General features: G+C 44.0%; 1 protein-coding gene across 1 annotated transcript; it reads right to left on the minus strand.

The window, feature by feature from the left end:
- Nucleotides 1-4,217: 4,217 nt before the first annotated feature.
- On the minus strand, nucleotides 4,218-17,521 carry LOC106582112 (uncharacterized). The gene is made up of 7 exons (XM_014164860.3): nucleotides 15,835-17,521; nucleotides 15,017-15,090; nucleotides 14,557-14,791; nucleotides 9,799-11,927; nucleotides 8,629-8,838; nucleotides 6,760-6,880; nucleotides 4,218-6,382 (listed from the first exon to the last, which is right to left on the minus strand). The coding sequence occupies exons 1-6, from the start codon at nucleotides 16,172-16,174 to the stop codon at nucleotides 6,779-6,781; spliced, it is 3,090 nt and encodes a 1,029-aa protein (XP_014020335.3). The 5' UTR covers nucleotides 16,175-17,521; the 3' UTR covers nucleotides 4,218-6,382; nucleotides 6,760-6,778.
- Nucleotides 17,522-18,719: the final 1,198 nt, after the last annotated feature.

The raw sequence follows: 18,719 nt of genomic DNA on the forward strand, positions 1-18,719 counted from the left end.
GGGTGGATGAGAAGTTGAGCATCACCACCCATGTAGAGGAACTTATCAGGAAATTCATGCTGCTTATTGGGTTTTATTACCAGCACAAAGCTTGTTTTTCCTTTGACGCCAGAAAGGAGTTGATTCATTGTACTTTTCTGTCTGTATTGGACTATGGTGATGCTGTTCATCAGGGATGCAAACCAGTCACCTTTCGCCGAAAGAGTGGAAAGGCAGTTTGTCAGTTACGCAGCGCGTCCCCTGGACGATAAAGAAGAGGTAGGTGAGAAGCCTGACCACAAAGACGGGGGTGATAAGGTGATGAAGCGTACTTCATGAGCTGTAACTGAAAATTAACTGTAATTTGGAAAGTTCGAGGTGAGGGAGAAAGTGTGATGGAACAAGTATTGTTAAGTATCTTGCTAGCTAGATCGAATTCTCCGTTAGCTAGCAGATAAATGTTGAGCAACATTAGCCAACTTAACTGATCAAATAATTACGTTTATGGCGTGACAATTAGCTGGCTAATAAAGTCAGACAGCTAACATTAGCTAGCTAACGTTACAACATCAGATGAGCAAACCTTAACGTTAGTAACCTAACAAATTCACTATAGTATTAACTGGTATACGACTCCTTGCTGTTCAAGTTAGAACGCGTTAGTTGCATCAGCTGTCGCAATATGTCTCCCAATGTTGTTGATCTAGATCAGGGTTTCCCAAACTAGGTCCTAGGGCCCTCCTGGGTGCACGTTTTGGTTTTTGCTATAGCACTACACAGCTGATTCAAATCACCAACTCATCACCAAGCTTGGAGTATTTGAATCAGCTGTGTAGTGCTAGAGAAAATACCAAAACCAAGTTTGGGAAACCCTGATATAGATAATAAACAACTGGGTCTTACTGCACAACCATATGCCTTATCACACTGGGTTCGATTTGACAGGTAGTTCACAATGAATCACTTGCACTTCTAGAGGCCTTAAAAGCTTCAAAACTTGCAGTGACTACAGGGCAAAACAGATCAAGGACATGGCAAATACTAAACCATTAAAGGTTTGAGGCTTGCTGCCACTCCAATCTGTCCCCTATACACATTTAATTGTTGGGGGTCTACTACAGTAACACATATCAGTTAAACTGGTACAGCAATCTCACTCACGGGTGCAACAAATGTAACCTCTTACAAGGCACGCCTCAAAATATGTTTGAAACAGAAACAACAATACCATGCAAAAACTTTTTTTTCACTCAAAATACGGTAGGGTACTATATTCTTATTGTGGGGTGAAATTACATTACCATTTGAAATACAGTACTTCTTTAAAGTAAGGTACTGTTAAACCAACCATTGGAATGTATGGTATCATTTACCAGTTATACCTAAAAATCACCTGGAGTGCATTGCGATTTATGCCAATTTATTGTAAATAATATGGTACATTGCTGTTTGTTTTTACAGTATAATACAATAAAACTAAGGTAATATTTTTTAAACTAGGCAAGTCAGTTAAGAACAAATTCTTATTTACAATGATGGCCAACCCTGGGCCAATTGTGCGCCGCCCTATTGGACTCCCAATCACAGCCGGATGTGATACAGCCTGGATTTGAACCAGGGACTGTAGTGACGCCTCTTGCACTGAGATGCAGTGCCTTAGATCGCTTACACTTTTGAATTGTTTGGCCTAGAAACAAGCCATTTTCTCTGTGCAAACAAGCCATTGCAAATGTAAACAGTCACAAATCTACATTCAGTTTATTTACTATGGCACCCAGAGGCTGGGGTACAGCGAAGCCTAATCATTACAACAATTACTATTTGGGTGATTTTTTTTTTTTTATGATTAAAAAAAAAAACTGAAATAGTCTGCATCTCCCCTGACAGCATGAGATTGGCGTTTGAAACTGAACATTTTAATCTACAGTAATCATAAGCTATTACTGTAAAGAAATATAGCATGTTAGTAATTTTTATTGGAGGCTTCCAAGTACAGTTAATAACAGTAATTTCTGCATTTTACCGATAATGCAGTGCAATCTACAGCATTCATTCTGTAAAACACATAAGGTATTTTACTGTGTATTCTAAGGTGTTTTAGTGAAGTCTCGCAGTGTACAACAACTAAGATGAATGAATGTATGAGGAGTATGTGTGAGGTGGAGTCTCTACTACATGCCTCGCCCAGAGCAAATGCAGCACTGAGGACAGAAGGATGGTCAACATCGCCATGGTGATAGTCCCCTAAGACAAAGAGTAAAACCACTTTTTACCATACTGTAAAGATGAGATGTACAGTAGAAATCAGATAGTATAAAATGTTGGTACCATTTCCACAGATAGTAGAAATCAGACAAAGAACAAGTAACAGAAATACTGCCATAATCACCTCAGTGAGTAATTGAGTGTAGATGAGTAGAGTACCTAACTGTTAGAGAATAAATCACAGTAGGTTCTGTTCAGATGGAGAGAGGTAATAGTTATGTAGTTTGTACAGCCCTCCAGACCCAGTATTCCTCACACACATCAGATATTAATCACCAAACTAGAAAGAAACCACAATCAGTCTCTTACCATCAGTAACAAGATGCTGTCTATGCAATGAAAAGTTGAGTCCCTGTCTCCAACACCATTTTTATACTAGATTTAAAGGCCCAGTGCAGTCAAAAACTGGATTTTCCTGTGTGTTATATACATTTCTATACTATGAGTTTGGAATAATACTCTGAAATTGTGAAAACAATGATAAAGCCCTTTTAGTGTAAGAGCTCCTTGAAAAGACCACCTGAAATGTTAGCCTGCTTTGGTGGGATGGAGTTTTGGCCTGCCTGGTGAAAGAGAGTTCCAAACCTCTCTGCCAATAACAGCTCAATTTCTCCTACCCACTCAGACCACTCCCAAACAGTCCTATCAAAATTCTACCACTTTAATTGAAAACAATCACAGTAAGGTACTTCATTTTTACCCAGAAGTGATAGACAATGGTAAAGTATGATATGGTGTAATGTCGTGCTGTTATCAGGAGGAAATAAATGAATCGTTTTATAAACAGTTTTGCACGCTATGCTGTCCCTTCTCTGGTACGGTTGCAACATGATGGTGAATTTTTTTCATAAACATGCAATTTTACATAACACCTATACACTACACATCCAATGAGTAAGGGCTGACTATATTACTGATACTGTCTGATACCCAGTCTGAATTAATCCCCTTGCCTTAGACACTTCATGATGGACCATTGACAAGGGGCCTTTTTTAGATCTGAAAGAACTGGGTTGGTGCGAGTCTGTTGTGTATTAGGTATGACCATATTATTGACACACACCTATCCAAAGTTCAGATCAACAGGGGGCCATTTAGAAGAGTAAAGATGGAAGAAGATTTCATTATTTTGCAGCGGCACCCACAGCCAATTCTCACTACCTAGTATTGGCTGCTATCTTGTGGTATTATCAGGTACTGCATGGTAATGTCCTTGGCATTACGTGAGTCATGGTTACATATCTGTATCTGAATACACCTGTGACATCACATCATTATGTTTGAATGAGAAGCAGATGCTTTTTATGTGCTGTTTGGGCACAGTAAATGGATTAGTGACCATCGCTGGTAGATTCCTGCCTTCTATCGTTCCTCCTAACCCTCTGGATGAGCACAGACTATGGTTAGTAGGACCATGAAGATGTGCCTGAAATATGTAGAATACATGTCATTTTATGTAACTGGGTGAATCCCTAATGTTTTGAATATATGTCCAAGCTGATGCATTTATCAAACATGCATTTCTGAAGAATGAGAAGTGTTATACACCGTGAACAAAACATTAAGAACACCTTCCTAATATTGAGTTGCAAACCCCCACCACCTCCCCCTCACAAGGATGCTGGCCAATGTTGACACACGGGAAACTGTTTGAGTGTGGAAAAACCCAGCAGCTGTGCAGTTCAAAGGCACTTAAATATTTAGTTTTCCCCATTCACACCCAATGGCACATATACACAATCCATGTCTCAAGGCTTAAAAATCCCTCTTTAACCCGTCTCCTCTCCATCTAGTGACATCAATAAGGGATCATAGTTTCACCTGGTCAATTTATGTCATGGAAAGAGCTGGTGTCCTTAATGTTTTGTACATAGTGTATATAGCTACTCTGTCTGTATTTTGCTGAAACTGTACAGTAGACAAGAAAAAAATGTGAACAACTATTGTAATTTCAAACAGGAAAGGCAAAAATGTAAAAGGCAAACATTTATTCCATATTCTTTTTACAGAACCAAAAGGAGAGTGTCTGAATCGTCCGACTTCAAATCAAATTCGGAACATCTTCAATGTCTCCATAGTATGTGCAGGCGTTGCATTCAGTACGAGAGACGTTCTTAAATATGAGAAAAAAAGAAAAAAAAAGGCCAAAGATGCTAGTTTAATTAAAAAAGGAGAAACATATACAGTGCCCTCCATCATTGGGATATTGCAGTATTTTTCTTACTTTGGATCTATACTCCAGAAGTTTGGATTTGAAATCAAACAATGACCATGGGGTTAAAGTGCAGACTGGAAGCTTTAATTTGAGGGTATATCCATCCATATCAGGTGAACTGTTTATAAATTACAGCACTTTTTGTAAATAGTCCTCCCATTTTAGGGCACCAAAAGTTTAGTATTTGGTCCCATATTCCTAGCACGTAATGATTACACCAAGCTTATAACCCAACCCTCTTCCTGGAGATCTTCCATCCTGTGGGTTTTCAGTCCAACACTAATTTAACACATCTGATTCTACTAATTAGCTGCTCAACAACACCTTAACTGGCTGAATCAGATCTGCTAAATTAGGCTTGGACTGAAAACCTTGGGTTGGGCAGCCCTGCTCTATAGACTTTTTGGATAAATTTGCTGTTTTGGTTGTTTCAAATTATTTTGTGCCCAATAGAAATGAATGGTAAATAATGTATTGTGTCCTTTTGGAGTCACTTCTTTTCTAAATTAAAATGTGTTTCTACCATTATTACGAATAGTCCTGAATGAATCGTGAATAATAATTAGTGAACGTTAGATGCACAAATATCAGGTTTGTAGAGTCACAAACTTGGTGTAATCATTGCATGCTAGGAATACGGGACCAAATACTAAACTTTTCAATACACAAGTGAATTTGTCCCAATATTTTTGGTGCCCCAAAATGGGGGACACTATGTACAAAAAGTGCTGTAATTTATAAACTGTTCACCTGATATGGATGAAAATACCCTCAAATGAAAGCTGGTAGTATGCACTTTAACCCCATAGTCATTGTATCATTTCAAATAAAACGTTCTGGACTACCGAGCCAAAAGAAAACTGTATATAATCCAGAAAAAAACTTCAGTATTGAGAAAGTAATTTTAAAGATTCACATTTAGACATGACAGTTTTCCCTTTCATAGACATATAGTAACATTCGAAAAGACAAGGGGAGAAAACAGACCTGCAGTCAAACATGCAGGGATGTCATAGAACCCCCTTACCCCAAACTAGCTAACTCATGGGCCCAATCCCAAATGGACCCCTAGACCCTATGCACTTATGGAGATCTGAGAGGATATGACATGTGTAAGCAATATGATAATACATCTACCTTTCCATTTCATCTACTATGGGGAAGTTTCTCCATATTGCTTCAATCAATCAAATCTGCTACGATCTCCACAAGTGCATAGGGCATAGTGTTTAGGGGTCATTTTGTGATTGGGCCTATTCCCCCCTCCTAACCCCCCTTCCCAAACCCTGGACAAAGGTGAGACTAGAGAACCGATACATGAGGCGATACTAGCCACCTCATACCATCTCTGAACACCAAAGAGAGTGGAAGGAAACCCAACAACCCCCCTCATCTACAGACTTTAAGAGACACTCTCCAACTCCATCTCCAAATCGACCCCTGTGAACCTTCAAGTATTTCCACCTGGGACTGTTCTCCGGCTACCCCTCCGTTTTACATCAACTTATTTTAGGTTTACAACAAAGCTATGGTATAGATGCACTCAGATTCAGTCTATACATACAAAAATATTGATAGCAATAATAGTAATCATTATCATAATTTTCCGTAATTTCCATTCTAATCTACATACTGTGACGTCGTCGACCATTTAAATACAGTGACCTCACAGTTTCCCCACCCCCTGAGTGTAATGTTCAAGTTTAAACCCCTGTAGCTACCTAAAATGCAAACAAGAAATTAAGTTTGGTTTTTTAAATAACATTAACAATCAAGAATTACCATAATAATCATCATCGTGATAGTAATTACATTTCTCCTGGTAGCCTTGTTTGGATGTGGACTGATGCTTTGTATTTACAAGCTTGCAGTTTAACAACGTGCCTCTCCTCGTCCCGTCAGTCAATGTAGACAGCTTCAACCCTAAAACACAAATAGCACAATTAGGGGACTGAAGAGCTTGTCTGACAATGCACGACAGACAGGAAATCTGTGATAAAGGCAAACTGTAGAATGATTTACCAAATACAAATCATCTTCACTGGCAGGAACAGTGCTGACATATACACTTGCTTAAAGGACAAAACAGACCGTGGTGTCAAACAGTTTTAAAGCAGCGGGTGGCTGTCCTGTTGCCTCCGACTACAGAACATCAGCCGTATTTTTCTGTTCATTTCCCAACTATTCTACATGTTGAAGCACCACAGCTAGTCGACACCAGCAGGTGATCTACTGCACACATCCAACATTGGTTATTACGTCTTGCCCTTAAGTGGGACAGAGGGACAGGGGACACTCACCTCCTTCCCCAGTCACGTCTCAGGATGCAGCCAAACATCTGCGACACTTATACAGCCTCTGGTCGTGGGTCCGAATGTGGTTCTTCACGTTCCTCATCCTGAAGAATGTCTTATTGCACAGCTACAACACAGAGCCACAATATATATACACATACAGTTGAAGTCGGAAGTTTACATACACTTAGGTTGGAGTCATTAAAACTAGTTTTCAACCACTCCACAAATATCTTTTTAACAAACTATAGTTTTGGCAAGTCGGTTAGGACATCTACCTTGTGCATGAAAGAAGTCATTATTCCAACAATTGTTTACAGTCAGATTATTTCACTTACAATTCACCGTATCACAATTCCAGCGGGTCAGAAGTTTACATGCACTAAGTTGACTGTGCCTTTAAACAGCTTGGAAAATTCCAGAAAATGATGTCATGGCTTTAGAAGCTTCTGATAGGCTAATTGACATCGTTTGAGTCAATTGGAGATGTACCTGTGGATGTATTTCAAGGCCGACCTTCAAACTCAGTGCCTCTGTTTGATGTCATGAGAAAATCAAAAGAAATCACTCAGAATTTGTTTTTATTGTAGACCTCCACAAGTCTGGTTCATCCTTAGGAGCAATTTCCAAACGCCTAAAGGTACCACGTTCATCTGTACAACCAATAGTACGCAAGTATAAACACCATGGGACCACGAAGCAGTCATACCGCTCAGGAAGGAGATGCGTTCTGTCTCCTAGAGGTGAACGTACTTTGGTGCGAAAAGTGCAAATCAATCCCAGAACAACAGCAAAGGATCTTTTGAAGATGCTGGAGGAAACAGATACAAAAGTATCTGTATCCACAGTAAAACATGTTCTATATCGACATAACCTGAAAGGCCGCTCAGCAAGGAAGAAGCCACTGCTACAAAACCGCCATAAAAAAGCCAGACTACGGTTTGCAACTGCACATGGGGACAAAGATCGATCTTTTTGGAGAAATCTCCTCTGGTCTGATGAAACAAAAATATAACTGTTTGGCCATAATGACCATCGTTATATTTGGAGGAAAAAGGGGGATGCTTGCAAGCCGAAGAACACCATCCCAACCGTGAAGCACGGGGGTGGCAGCATCATGTTGTGGGGGTGCTTTGCTGCAGGAGGGACTGGTGCACTTCACAAAATAGATGGCATCATGAGAAAGGAAAATTATGTGGATATATTGAAGCAACATCTCAAGACATCAGTCAGGAAGTTATTAAAGCTTGGTTGCAAATGGGTCTTCCAACTGGACAATGACCCCAAGCATACTTCCAAAGTTGTGGCAAAATGGCTTAAGGACAACAAAGTCAAGGTATTGGAGTGGCCATCACAAAGACCTGACCTCAATCCTATAGAAAATCTGTGGGCAGAACTGAAAAAGCGTGTGCGAGCAAGGAGGCCTACAAACCTGACTCAGTTACACCAGCTCTGTCAGGAGGAATGGGCCAAAATTCAAAGCTTGTGGAAGGCTACCCGAAACGTTTGACCCAAGTTAAACAATTTAAAGGCAATGCTACCAAATACTAATTGAGTGTATGTAAACTTCTGACCCACTGGGAATGTGATGAAATAAATAAAAGCTGAAATAAAATCACTCTACTATTATTCTGACATTTCACATTCTTAAAATAAACTGGTGATCCTAACTGACCTAAAACAGGGAATTTTTACTAGGATTAAATGTCAGGAATTGTGAAAAACTGAGTTTAAATGTATTTGGCTAAGGTGTATGTAAATTTCAACTGTATATACACACACATCAGTACAACACTGAACAAACATACATGCACACACACACAACATACACAGAGGGAGGGGGGATGTTCAAAGACTAACAGTTTCAGTACGTACAGGGCAGGGCCAGTGCTTGCCCTCGATGTGCCTGATGCGGTGCATGATGAGGGCGTTACAGTCCTTACAGGATGCCCGGCACTGCAGGCAGACGTGGGATGACTTGGCCTTGGGGGCCTGACTGCGAGGACCCCGCAGCTGCTTTAGCCTCGCCCGGCGGATCGAGTCCAACAGCGCAGGGCCTCGGCTAGGCAGGGGCTTAGCTGGCTTCTGGAGACAAAGAGGGAGAAACAGAATCAAATCGATTCCATTTTGTTAGATGACATTCAGGAGCACGTATTTCTGAAGATGCTCTAATGCTCTCTTTTTTTCTGGAGAAGTAGCCATTTCCATGGTCATTACACCAGTTCCATGGTCATTACACCAGGTCATGACACCAGTTACTTACATGGTCATGACACCAGTTACTTACATGGTCATGACACCAGTTACTTACATGGTCATGACACCAGTTACTTACATGGTCATGACACCAGTTACTTACATGGTCATGACACCAGTTAGTTACATGGTCATGACACCAGTTACTTACATGGTCATGACACCAGTTACATGGTCATGACACCAGTTACATGGTCATGACATATTTTAGCTTAATGATCTATGCATGTCAGCGGAGTGCAATCAACATGGAATGTTATCAAACTCAATTTACAATCTCCAAAAGAAGAATGTAATCTTATCTCAGATCAGACTTTTCTAACATAATCTCAGCGAGTATTAAAGTGTCAACATTTTGCTCCAGTTAGTTCCCAAAGAAAAAGTATGGCTGATGAGTAGAACACCCTCCCCCTCAGACAGGGTTGACATTGGTTCAGCCTGTTTAACCCTTAACGGAATCCTCAGTCTGATGAATGGTGTTATGGAGAGATAACAGTTAACTTCACCCACCCCAGACCTCCCCTCTACTCTCCACTGTGGAGGAAAGCAAGGCTGCATCTCAATAGTTTCATCCTGGCTTCCTTTCCTTGATCTGTACTGGACATGTAAAAGTCCTTCAGTACACCTATGCCATTTCTTTCATCCATCTTGTGTTTTCATGTCAGTACAGAGATAAGGTGAGGACTGAGGAGAGCAGCAGCCCACTTTCTAAAATATTAAAACTCCCCCAAATCATAGGAGAACATGCAAGAAAAACTTCACTATGACCCCCCCCCCCCCGGTGTTTACCTTTGGTATGTCCCGTGTAGCACAAGCACCCTTTGACCCTGTGGCTCTATCCAGGTGGGGGGGGTTGTGTTGGTGAGAGTTGACAGCCCTTGGTGGCCCCTGCCTCTGGGTTGGACTTTGGCTTACACTCCTTTCTTCCCTCTCCTTCTTCACCCTGTGGAGAGTAGGGGGGCCTCCTCTGGCCCTCAGGACCCTGGCTGGGGCCCCCCCGGGACCAAATCTCTCTCCCCTTGAGACAGACCGTGTTAGGCAGATATCCACACTCTCCTCCTCCCTCTTCACCCCCAACATGGGCCCTCCTGCCGGCCGGCAGAAGCTGAAGAGGAAGCCTGGGTCTAGGAGCTTGACAGGGGGCTTGATCTGCCTTTTTCCCAGCTCTGGGGAGGAGGACAGGGAGGGTGCCTCGGGGAAGGACCCCGCCACAGGTAGAGGGTCTGCTGGTTCCTCCTTGATGACCCTGTACAGATGATGGCTGTGGAGGGGAGGAGGAACAGGATCAGGGCTGAGGATGCTGCTCGTCTTCCTGCTGCCCATAGCTCCAGGCCCTCTCTCCACGATCCTCCTCACTCCCTGGCTGCTCCCTGTCCTCATGCTCTCCTCTCTGGGCTTACGCTGGGCTCTCCCAGCCTCTTTCATGCCACTCCGCTTCAGCTTATCTTTGGCCATCGGACGCCCGCTGTTGTAGCGGAGCGCTCTGACAGTTTCTGTGGTAACATTGTGCCTGGGGTGGGCCCTGGGAGGGGAGAGGTGTGTGTTTGGGCATCGGCCATGTGAGAGCAGGGGTGGTGCCGAGATGGCATAGTCGGCAGGTTCGGGTTTGATCCGGACAGTAGAGACGTTCCTCTTGGGATTTGGAACTCTGGTGTTCCCAGAACGGGGTGGAGGGGGGTGGCTGGCCTCAACACCCCTGACAGAGCGCCTGAGATCCCTCCCTCCGTAGACCAGCCTGGACACGGGCTGCAGCAGGTCTGGTAACGCTACTTTGCTGCGCATGCTCCTGTCACTGGGCGGAAACCGCCGGGGCTGCCTGGGTTTCTTCAGTCTCATGTCCTCCATGCTGATTGGATACTCAGGCTCCGTCTTTATGATCCTGCTCAGGAAGTGGGCTTTGGCAGGGGTACATAGGGGGAGTGACAGGGGCGGCCCCCCGAACGTAAGCCCCCCTGACGCCTGGGGGCGAGGTTTCCTCCTCTTGGTCAACGAATAGTTATTGACCTTCAACTTCCGGAGGCGTTTTTTCTGCCTCCAGCCAATCAGATCCTCTGGTCTGGGGAGGAGGGACGTCCTCTGTAACCCGAGCACGCTCATCAGACGGTACTTCTCCAGCGCTCTGAAATTATCTTTCTCATCCTCGTCTCCCTCTTCCTCCAGCTTCACCCTCACTATGGGGGCCTCAGAGCCAGTCCTCTGTGTGGAGGAGCTGGAGGTGGAGGCAGGATGGGGGACAGGGTGAGGTTTTCGGCCCCGAGGAGGGCTCTCTGTCCTGGGCAGCAGTCTCTGGACTTCCTGGGCAGCCCCGGGAGTAGAGCGGAGAAGACGTGTGTGGGGCGAGGAGGAGGAAGATTGGGTGTTTCGGGAGCGGGGGATGGGGGATACGTTTTTTGGAGGGGAAGATATTTTACAGGACGGAGATTTGAAGTCCATGAGCTTCATCCTGCGGGTGGGGCTGAGGGGGAGACCATTCTGCCCTAGGGGGAGGGGGCTGGGTCTGGGGGGGCGACGGGGTGACCGCCTGGTCGGGCTCTCCTCCCTCGACTCATTGGACTGATCCAGAATCTGTCTGAAGCCATCATCCACCCCCCTTACCCTTCTACCCCCAGCCACCCTCTCCCTGCCCTCTCCAGCCAACCCCCTCTTCCTCTTCCTCTTCCTGTCCCTCTGGTGGTGGTGGAGCTCCAGGGGAGATCCAGGGATCTGCGATGAGAAGCCCAGGGCAGGGTGCTCCATGGTGGGGTATTGGGCGGCGTGGTATCCCTGCTCCCTCTGGAGGGCAGAACAGGCCTCCACGGCAGGCCACATGCCCAGGTGACGGGCCATAGTGCTGACCTCTGGAAGGTCCTCCTCAGACACACACAGAGTAGAGGAGTAGGAGAAGTCCAGCAGAGACATCAGGCTAGACTCACTGAAACCTACAGGACAGGGAGAGAGAAGGTGGTTAGACAGGTAGACAGAGAGGAACAGCTAGAAAGAGAAAGTCATTGAGTGAGTGGGATAGAAAGTTTGTCTGAAAGAGAAAGCCAGACAGTGAGAGAAAAGGAGAAAGATGAAAGAAAATGACAGTAAATATCGGCACAACCATCAGTCCAAACCCACAGACAGTTCAATCTAGTACAGGCTTAACTGAATGAACAACATAGGAATGCAATATGACATTTTATTAAATTGTTTGGGGAATGGCCTTGTCTGCGAGGGAAAATCCTCGGAGCCAGATCATATGATGGCAGGTCGCCCTACAGTGAGGGGAAAAAAAGTATTTGATCCCCTGCTGATTTTGTACGTTTGCCCACTGACAAAGAAATGATCAGCCTATAATTTTAATGGTAGGTTTATTTGAACAGTGAGAGACAGAATAACACAAAAAAATCCTGAAAAACGCATGTCAAAAATGTTATAAATTGATTTGCATTTTAATGAGGGAAATAAGTATTTGACCCCCTCTCAATCAGAAAGATTTCTGGCTCCCAAGTGTCTTTTATACAGGTAACGAGCTGAGATTAGGAGCACACTCTTAAAGGGAGTGCTCCTAATCTCAGTTTGTTACCTGTATAAAAGACACATGTCCACAGAAGCAATCAATCAGATTCCAAACTCTCCACCATGTCCAAGACCAAAGAGCTCTCCAAGGATGTCAGGGACAAGATTGTAGACCTACACAAGGCTGGAATGGGCTACAAGACCATTGCCAAGCAGCTTGGTGAGAAGGTGACAACAGTTGGTGCGATTATTCGCAAATGGAAGAAACACAAAAGAACTGTCAATCTCCCTCAGCCTGGGGCTCCATGCAAGATCTCACCTCGTGGAGTTGCAATGATCATGAGAACGGTGAGGAATCAGCCCAGAACTACACGGGAGGATCTTGTCAATGATCTCAAGGCAGCTGGGACCATAGTCACCAAGAAAACAATTGGTAACACACTACGCCGTGAAGGACTGAAATCCTGCAGTGCCCGCAAGGTCCCCCTGCTCAAGAAAGCACATATACATGCCCATCTGAAGTTTGCCAATGAACATCTGAATTATTCAGAGGACAACTGGGGAAAGTGTTATGGTCAGATGAGACCAAAATGGAGCTCTTTGGCATCAACTCAACTCGCCGTGTTTGGAGGAGGAGGAATGCTGCCTATGACCCCAAGAACACCATCCCCACCGTCAAACATGGAGGTGGAAACATTATGCTTTGGGGGTGTTTTTCTGCTAAGGGGACAGGACAACTTCACCGCATCAAAGGGATGATGGACGGGGCTATGTACCGTCAAATCTTGGGTGAGAACCTCCTTCCCTCAGCCAGGGCATTGAAAATGGGTCGTGGATGGGTATTCCAGCATGACAACGACCCAAAACACACGGCCAAGGCAACAAAGGAGTGGCTCAAGAAGAAGCTCATTAAGGTCCTGGAGTGGCCTAGCCAGTCTCCAGACCTTAATCCCATAGAAAATCTGTGGAGGGAGCTGAAGGTTCGAGTTGCAAAACGTCAGCCTCGAAACCTTAATGACTTGGAGAAGATCTGCAAAGAGGAGTGGGACAAAATCCCTCCTGAGAAGTGTGCAAACCTGGTGGCCAACTACAAGAAATGTCTGACCTCTGATTGCCAACAAGGGTTTTGCCACCAAGTACTAAGTCATGTTTTGCAGAGGGGTCAAATACTTATTTCCCTCATTAAGATGCAAATCAATTTATAACGTTTTTGACATGCGTTTTTCTGGATTTTTTTGTTGTTATTCTGTCTCTCACTGTTCAAATAAACCTACCATTAAAACTATAGACTGATCATTTCTTTGTCAGTGGGCAAACGTACAAAATCAGCAGGGGATCAAATACTTTTTTCCCTTACTGTATGTGGGACTGCTGGCTCAAAACCCCTCCCCCCTGCTGGGGGAAAGGAGTTCCAATGATGTGCCTTAAGGTTATTATAGCTGGTGGGGAGGTGGATGGTTGTCAAACTGTTGCTGAAAAACACCAAGTGAGAGAACATCAGTAAGTTGCCATAAATGCATCCCAAGATTTACACCCATTGGTTGAAAGAGAGGAAGGTATTAATTGCCAGAGTAAGCCCATAGGTTAAACAGCAAGCATGAGGAATGAGCATTATTGTGTCACGATAATAGGCCACAAGGTAAATAGGTAAATAGCATTCTGCACATGGGAGAAGAAACAAGATGCTTTGCTGATGATGATATGTTTGTCTTCATTCCCACTATGCCCGTAAAATAGTAAACAAAGTGAATTATGTTATGCTGACTGGATGAAGTTAAACGAGCATTCAGACCAGCCATCCTGATTGAACTTTTGTAAATGACATATGTTGAGAAGACCAGAGGGGGGAAACAGTAGGAGGAGAGACCAAACATGAGGAAGTGAAAAAGTGGAAAAGAGAGGGAGGTTGAAAGTGCTGTTAAGTTCCTTTTCAGAGCAATAGTGGTCATGTCCATGCCAAAACATGGACATCCACAAAAGGAGAGAGCAGAGTAGACGGAGGAAAACAGAGACAGAAGGATAAAGTAACAACCCCATTCAGAAGTGTGTGTGTCAATCTCGTACCTGTGAGGTCGATGTCAGACCTGGAGCTAGGGGCGGAGTCCATCTCAGTGAATAATTCCTGAAAGTACTCGCTCACCGCTGCCAGCACCGCCTTGTGGGCGGAGTAAGAGCATCCGTCAGTCCTCAGAGTGATGTCACAGAACAGCCCCGCCTCCCGCTGGCTCCTCAGTTTACTCAGCATGTCACGACTGTGTGACATCATCGTCTGAGAGAGACGCCTCTCACCCACACGCTTCTGTAGGAGAGAGAGCGAATTAACACGAGCGAGAGTAGAACAGAGTCACCAATAATGTGAGAACGAGGGTGAGAAAGGGATTGAAGGAAAGAGAATGTGAGAGAATGAAGTGTGAAAGAGAGCAAAACATGAGTGGCAGAGACATGGGGGAGAGAACGACATGGTGAAAACATCATTCAGTATCAGTGCCTCCACATCAGGATGCTCTATGGTGCCATCTCTTACCTTAGGTCTCTTGTTCCTCTGCTCCAGGCACGCTGGACATCCCCGGACAAAGTCTCGGATCTGGAAGTACATCCCTGAGAAAAAGGTCAATCATGTACTTTATTGCAATGATCATCATAACGGATGTTATATTAACGAAACAAACCATATTACACAGGCAGTGTTTTTGACCATTGGTTTTTTTAACCGCAAAACAAGACCAGTATTTATTCAACGTAGTTCGACATTATACAGCATCAATCTGACTTATGTTGCAATATAATAACACCTCTGTCGAACACCTGCAGTTCAACTTCTCTTTTAGGTCTCTCTGACTTCCCTCTTTACAGAATGGATGAATACATCATCTCACCAGAGGATAGAAGGATAGAGAAGTTTGGAAACACTGAGCCTCGCAAGAACATTACAATAATAGTCTACAATGTGATGAGATGAGGTGTAATTCTTTTGGCTGAAAAGCCACTTTCGGGAACATCCTAAGTGGTTTTAATCATTGTCCTGTGTAAAAAGGGTAGAGGAGTAGGAGAAGTGCAGCAGAGACATCAGGCTAGACTCACTGAAACCTACAGGACAGGGAGAGAGAAGGTGGTTAGACAGGTAGACAGAGAGGAACAGCTAGAAAGAGAAAGTCAATGAGTGAGTGGGATAGAAAGTTTGTCTGAAAGAGAAAGCCAGACAGTGAGAGAAAAGGAGAAAGATGAAAGAAAGTGACAGTAAATATCGGCAGAACCATCAGTCCAAACCCACAGGGAGCTCAATCGAGTACAGACTTAACTGGATGGGGGATGGATAATAACCAACCACCCGACCAGACTTACCCTCCCACCAGTAGTTCTCGGCCACTGATCTGTACGTATCCTCCAGGGAGTGGTGGCACATGCCTGGCCGCCGCCGGTGGAAAGTGGCGATCGCCCCGAGCCGTCGGTCCTCGTCTAGCACCTCCCGGTAGTGGATGAAGCCTCTCTCCAACTTCTTACGGTACAGCAGCCCATCAATCATGTCAAAGTTTGGCGAGCAATAAACAGACCCACGCCTCTGCAGAACACTGGGGGCGTCAGGCTCCCCCGTAGGCACCCGCACTTGGTCCAGTAAAGGTTTGGATGGAGAAAATGTGTCATCATTCACATAATGCATCTTATAGTTGCAGTCGCCGGCCATTTTAGACGGATGTTTTTAATCTGCTGTAGCCTACTTTTTCCTTATTGAGTCAATACCTCTTCCTCTCCTCTGTATGACAGCAAAAAATAAAAAGCTGTGCAGGACTACAGCAGAGGGAGCAGTCTGCGTCACGGCTGGAAGTTTCCCCGACCCAAAGTTTTCAAGTATACCTACATGAACTCCACGTGGATGCAGTGACAGGAGTGGATTGTGACCAATGATTACTCATGCATCAGGAACACATAGGATGCAACGGAACTTTGAAATGAACCCATTTGCAACCTATTTAGATAGGCTATTTATGTTGTATTCCATTGTGTGGTTAAAACAGACCAAGTACTGAGACAGTGGCACAATTACCCACTAAAATCAATATGTAGCCTATCCAATAAGAGTCAGCAGCACAAAACGATGTAAACTCTTTGTTAGTTTAGGATAAATGTCACCAGCATAGTTCAATGAAGTCAGCATCTCTTTGGCGATTATACATACATTCCAGGGTCATGATCATAATCCGAGCAGAGTCGATAGGCTATCCTACACAAATTGTGTAATCCAACAGACACTAAACATGTGCAGTCCCTTGACAAGTCCAAGAGGTCATTTGATGATGAGGATGGTGTCAATAACAGTACACACGAACTGCCTATATTCCAGATGATTACGATGTAGGCTAGGTCTGGGTAGATTAGCCTGTTTCAGTGGCAAATTGTGTTTGAAAAATAATGCCCTTTGGTTTTTCTTTATCCCAAATTCAGCCACTGTGCCCATAATCAAAATATTGTCTAATTACGATCGCACCCACCCAACAAATTAGGAGGAATATCGCGCCAATCCCAGGTATAAACACAAGTGATAGGCTACAATGTAACCACTTACTGATCTTCTTAGTTCACATCACCGGGCGCGACAATGTATCACTGAAGTACCAACAAGCCAAATCAACAGATGTAGCCAATGCATCCCTCTTTTTCTGATTGCAATTGTCGGGTAGCCTCTGTAGCTAAATGACGGCGACTCACTGCCCCGCTGGTGTAACTTGTGATTTCTTTCGCTAACTCGGAAGCAACATGATGATGCAGCGATCTATCCAGCATCGCGAGTTGAACGACCGCGTGAAGCGAGGTATCTCGTCGATCACCACGAATATAAAAAAATGTCAAAATAATGTCTCCAAAAACAACACAAGACCCGCATCTGTGGTATCCGACTCATTCCATATCTATTCCCTTTACGCAAAACCAGTCAGACGATCAAATAATCCTATATTTTTTTTAACTCGTAACCTTCCGTTGGTTACTACATGACAACCTAACTCGTTCTAAAACTCGCAGCATCTCTGCCTCAATGCCTATTAGTAGACCCTTTAAAGAGCCCCGACCATAGCCAATGCGATTGGCCATTGGAACTGTCAGTCAGATGGCGTTTTTTCATGCATCAAGATAGGTTGTTGACGGCAGTTTTGCCTCGCTTGGTGTGATTTTTACAAGTATCAATTCCGCTACTTCTTATTTATCAGCCAATACCTCTCTAGGGAATTAATATATTCTTAGATAATTCTCCTCATGCATTCAGACCAATAAATGTGATCAGATACCAAGATGTTCAGGTATTCATCTGCTATGGGCTATAAATAACATGTTTTATAAATGCACTTCACCCACAAAGTTTATTAATATGAATGCATTATATGCAGTAGTTTAGATACTGTATGTGCCCCCAAACTGGAAGGCAGGAGTAGCAGTATTTCATTTAATTTTGTATCACCGAATTTAGAACCTTTATTATACGGATTATGGGCTTAACAGTCACATTAATATGCTTCCAGTTGTACATAGCCACGATAAGGCATTTTCCATACTGACTGTGTGACGTAAGACCAGAGTGGACCAGACATTAACAAATACACACACCAAGCGCTATGCACTTGACTATATAACAGACTCTGTAGTCCTTAACCTAATCATCATCATTATTATCATCATCATCATCCTCTTCTTCTTCCAAAGCATGACATGCAGCAAGCAAAAAAAGCGATTGAGGCAAAATATACACCACTACTCTAATGACAGATTCTGCCCTAAATTATTCTTGTGAACATTCACCTGTGGTTGGAAAGACTAGTGATCAGTTCCAGTGGTCAGATGAAGCAGATGCTAAACTACAGGACTGTTTTGCTTGCACAGATTGGAATATGTTCCAGGATTCTTCCGATAGCATTGAGGAGTACACTACAGAGGGTAGTACGTATGGCCCAGTAAATCACCGGGCGGTGTCAAAGACTCCAGCCACCCTAGTCATAGATTGTTCTCTCTGCTACCGCACGGCAAGCAGTACCGGAGCGCCAAGTCTAGGTCCAAGAGGCTTCTAAACAGCTTCTACCCCAAAGCCATAAGACTCCTGTACAGCTAATGTAATGGCTACCCAGACTATTTGCATTGCACCCCCCCCCCCCAAGCTGCTGCTAGTCTCTGTTATTATCTATGCATAACCACTTAAATAACTCTACCTACATGTACATAATTACCTCAATTACGTCAACACT

The sequence above is a fragment of the Salmo salar genome, chromosome 21 (assembly GCF_965601325.2).
Source record: "Salmo salar chromosome 21, fSalSal1, whole genome shotgun sequence".
In the NCBI taxonomy this organism is placed as follows: Eukaryota; Metazoa; Chordata; class Actinopteri; order Salmoniformes; family Salmonidae; genus Salmo; species Salmo salar.

Bases quoted from the DNA above. Each gene is read 5' to 3' on its own strand.
- LOC106582112 (XM_014164860.3), bottom strand. From the start codon at position 16,174: ATGGCCGGCGACTGCAACTATAAGATGCATTATGTGAATGATGACACA. The intron at 8,839-9,798 runs GTAAACACCGGG...CTTTGTCTCCAG, and splicing joins CTACACGGGACATACCAAAG to AAGCCAGCTAAGCCCCTGCC. The intron at 6,881-8,628 runs GTACGTACTGAA...TCTGTGTTGTAG, and splicing joins GCAAGCACTGGCCCTGCCCT to CTGTGCAATAAGACATTCTT.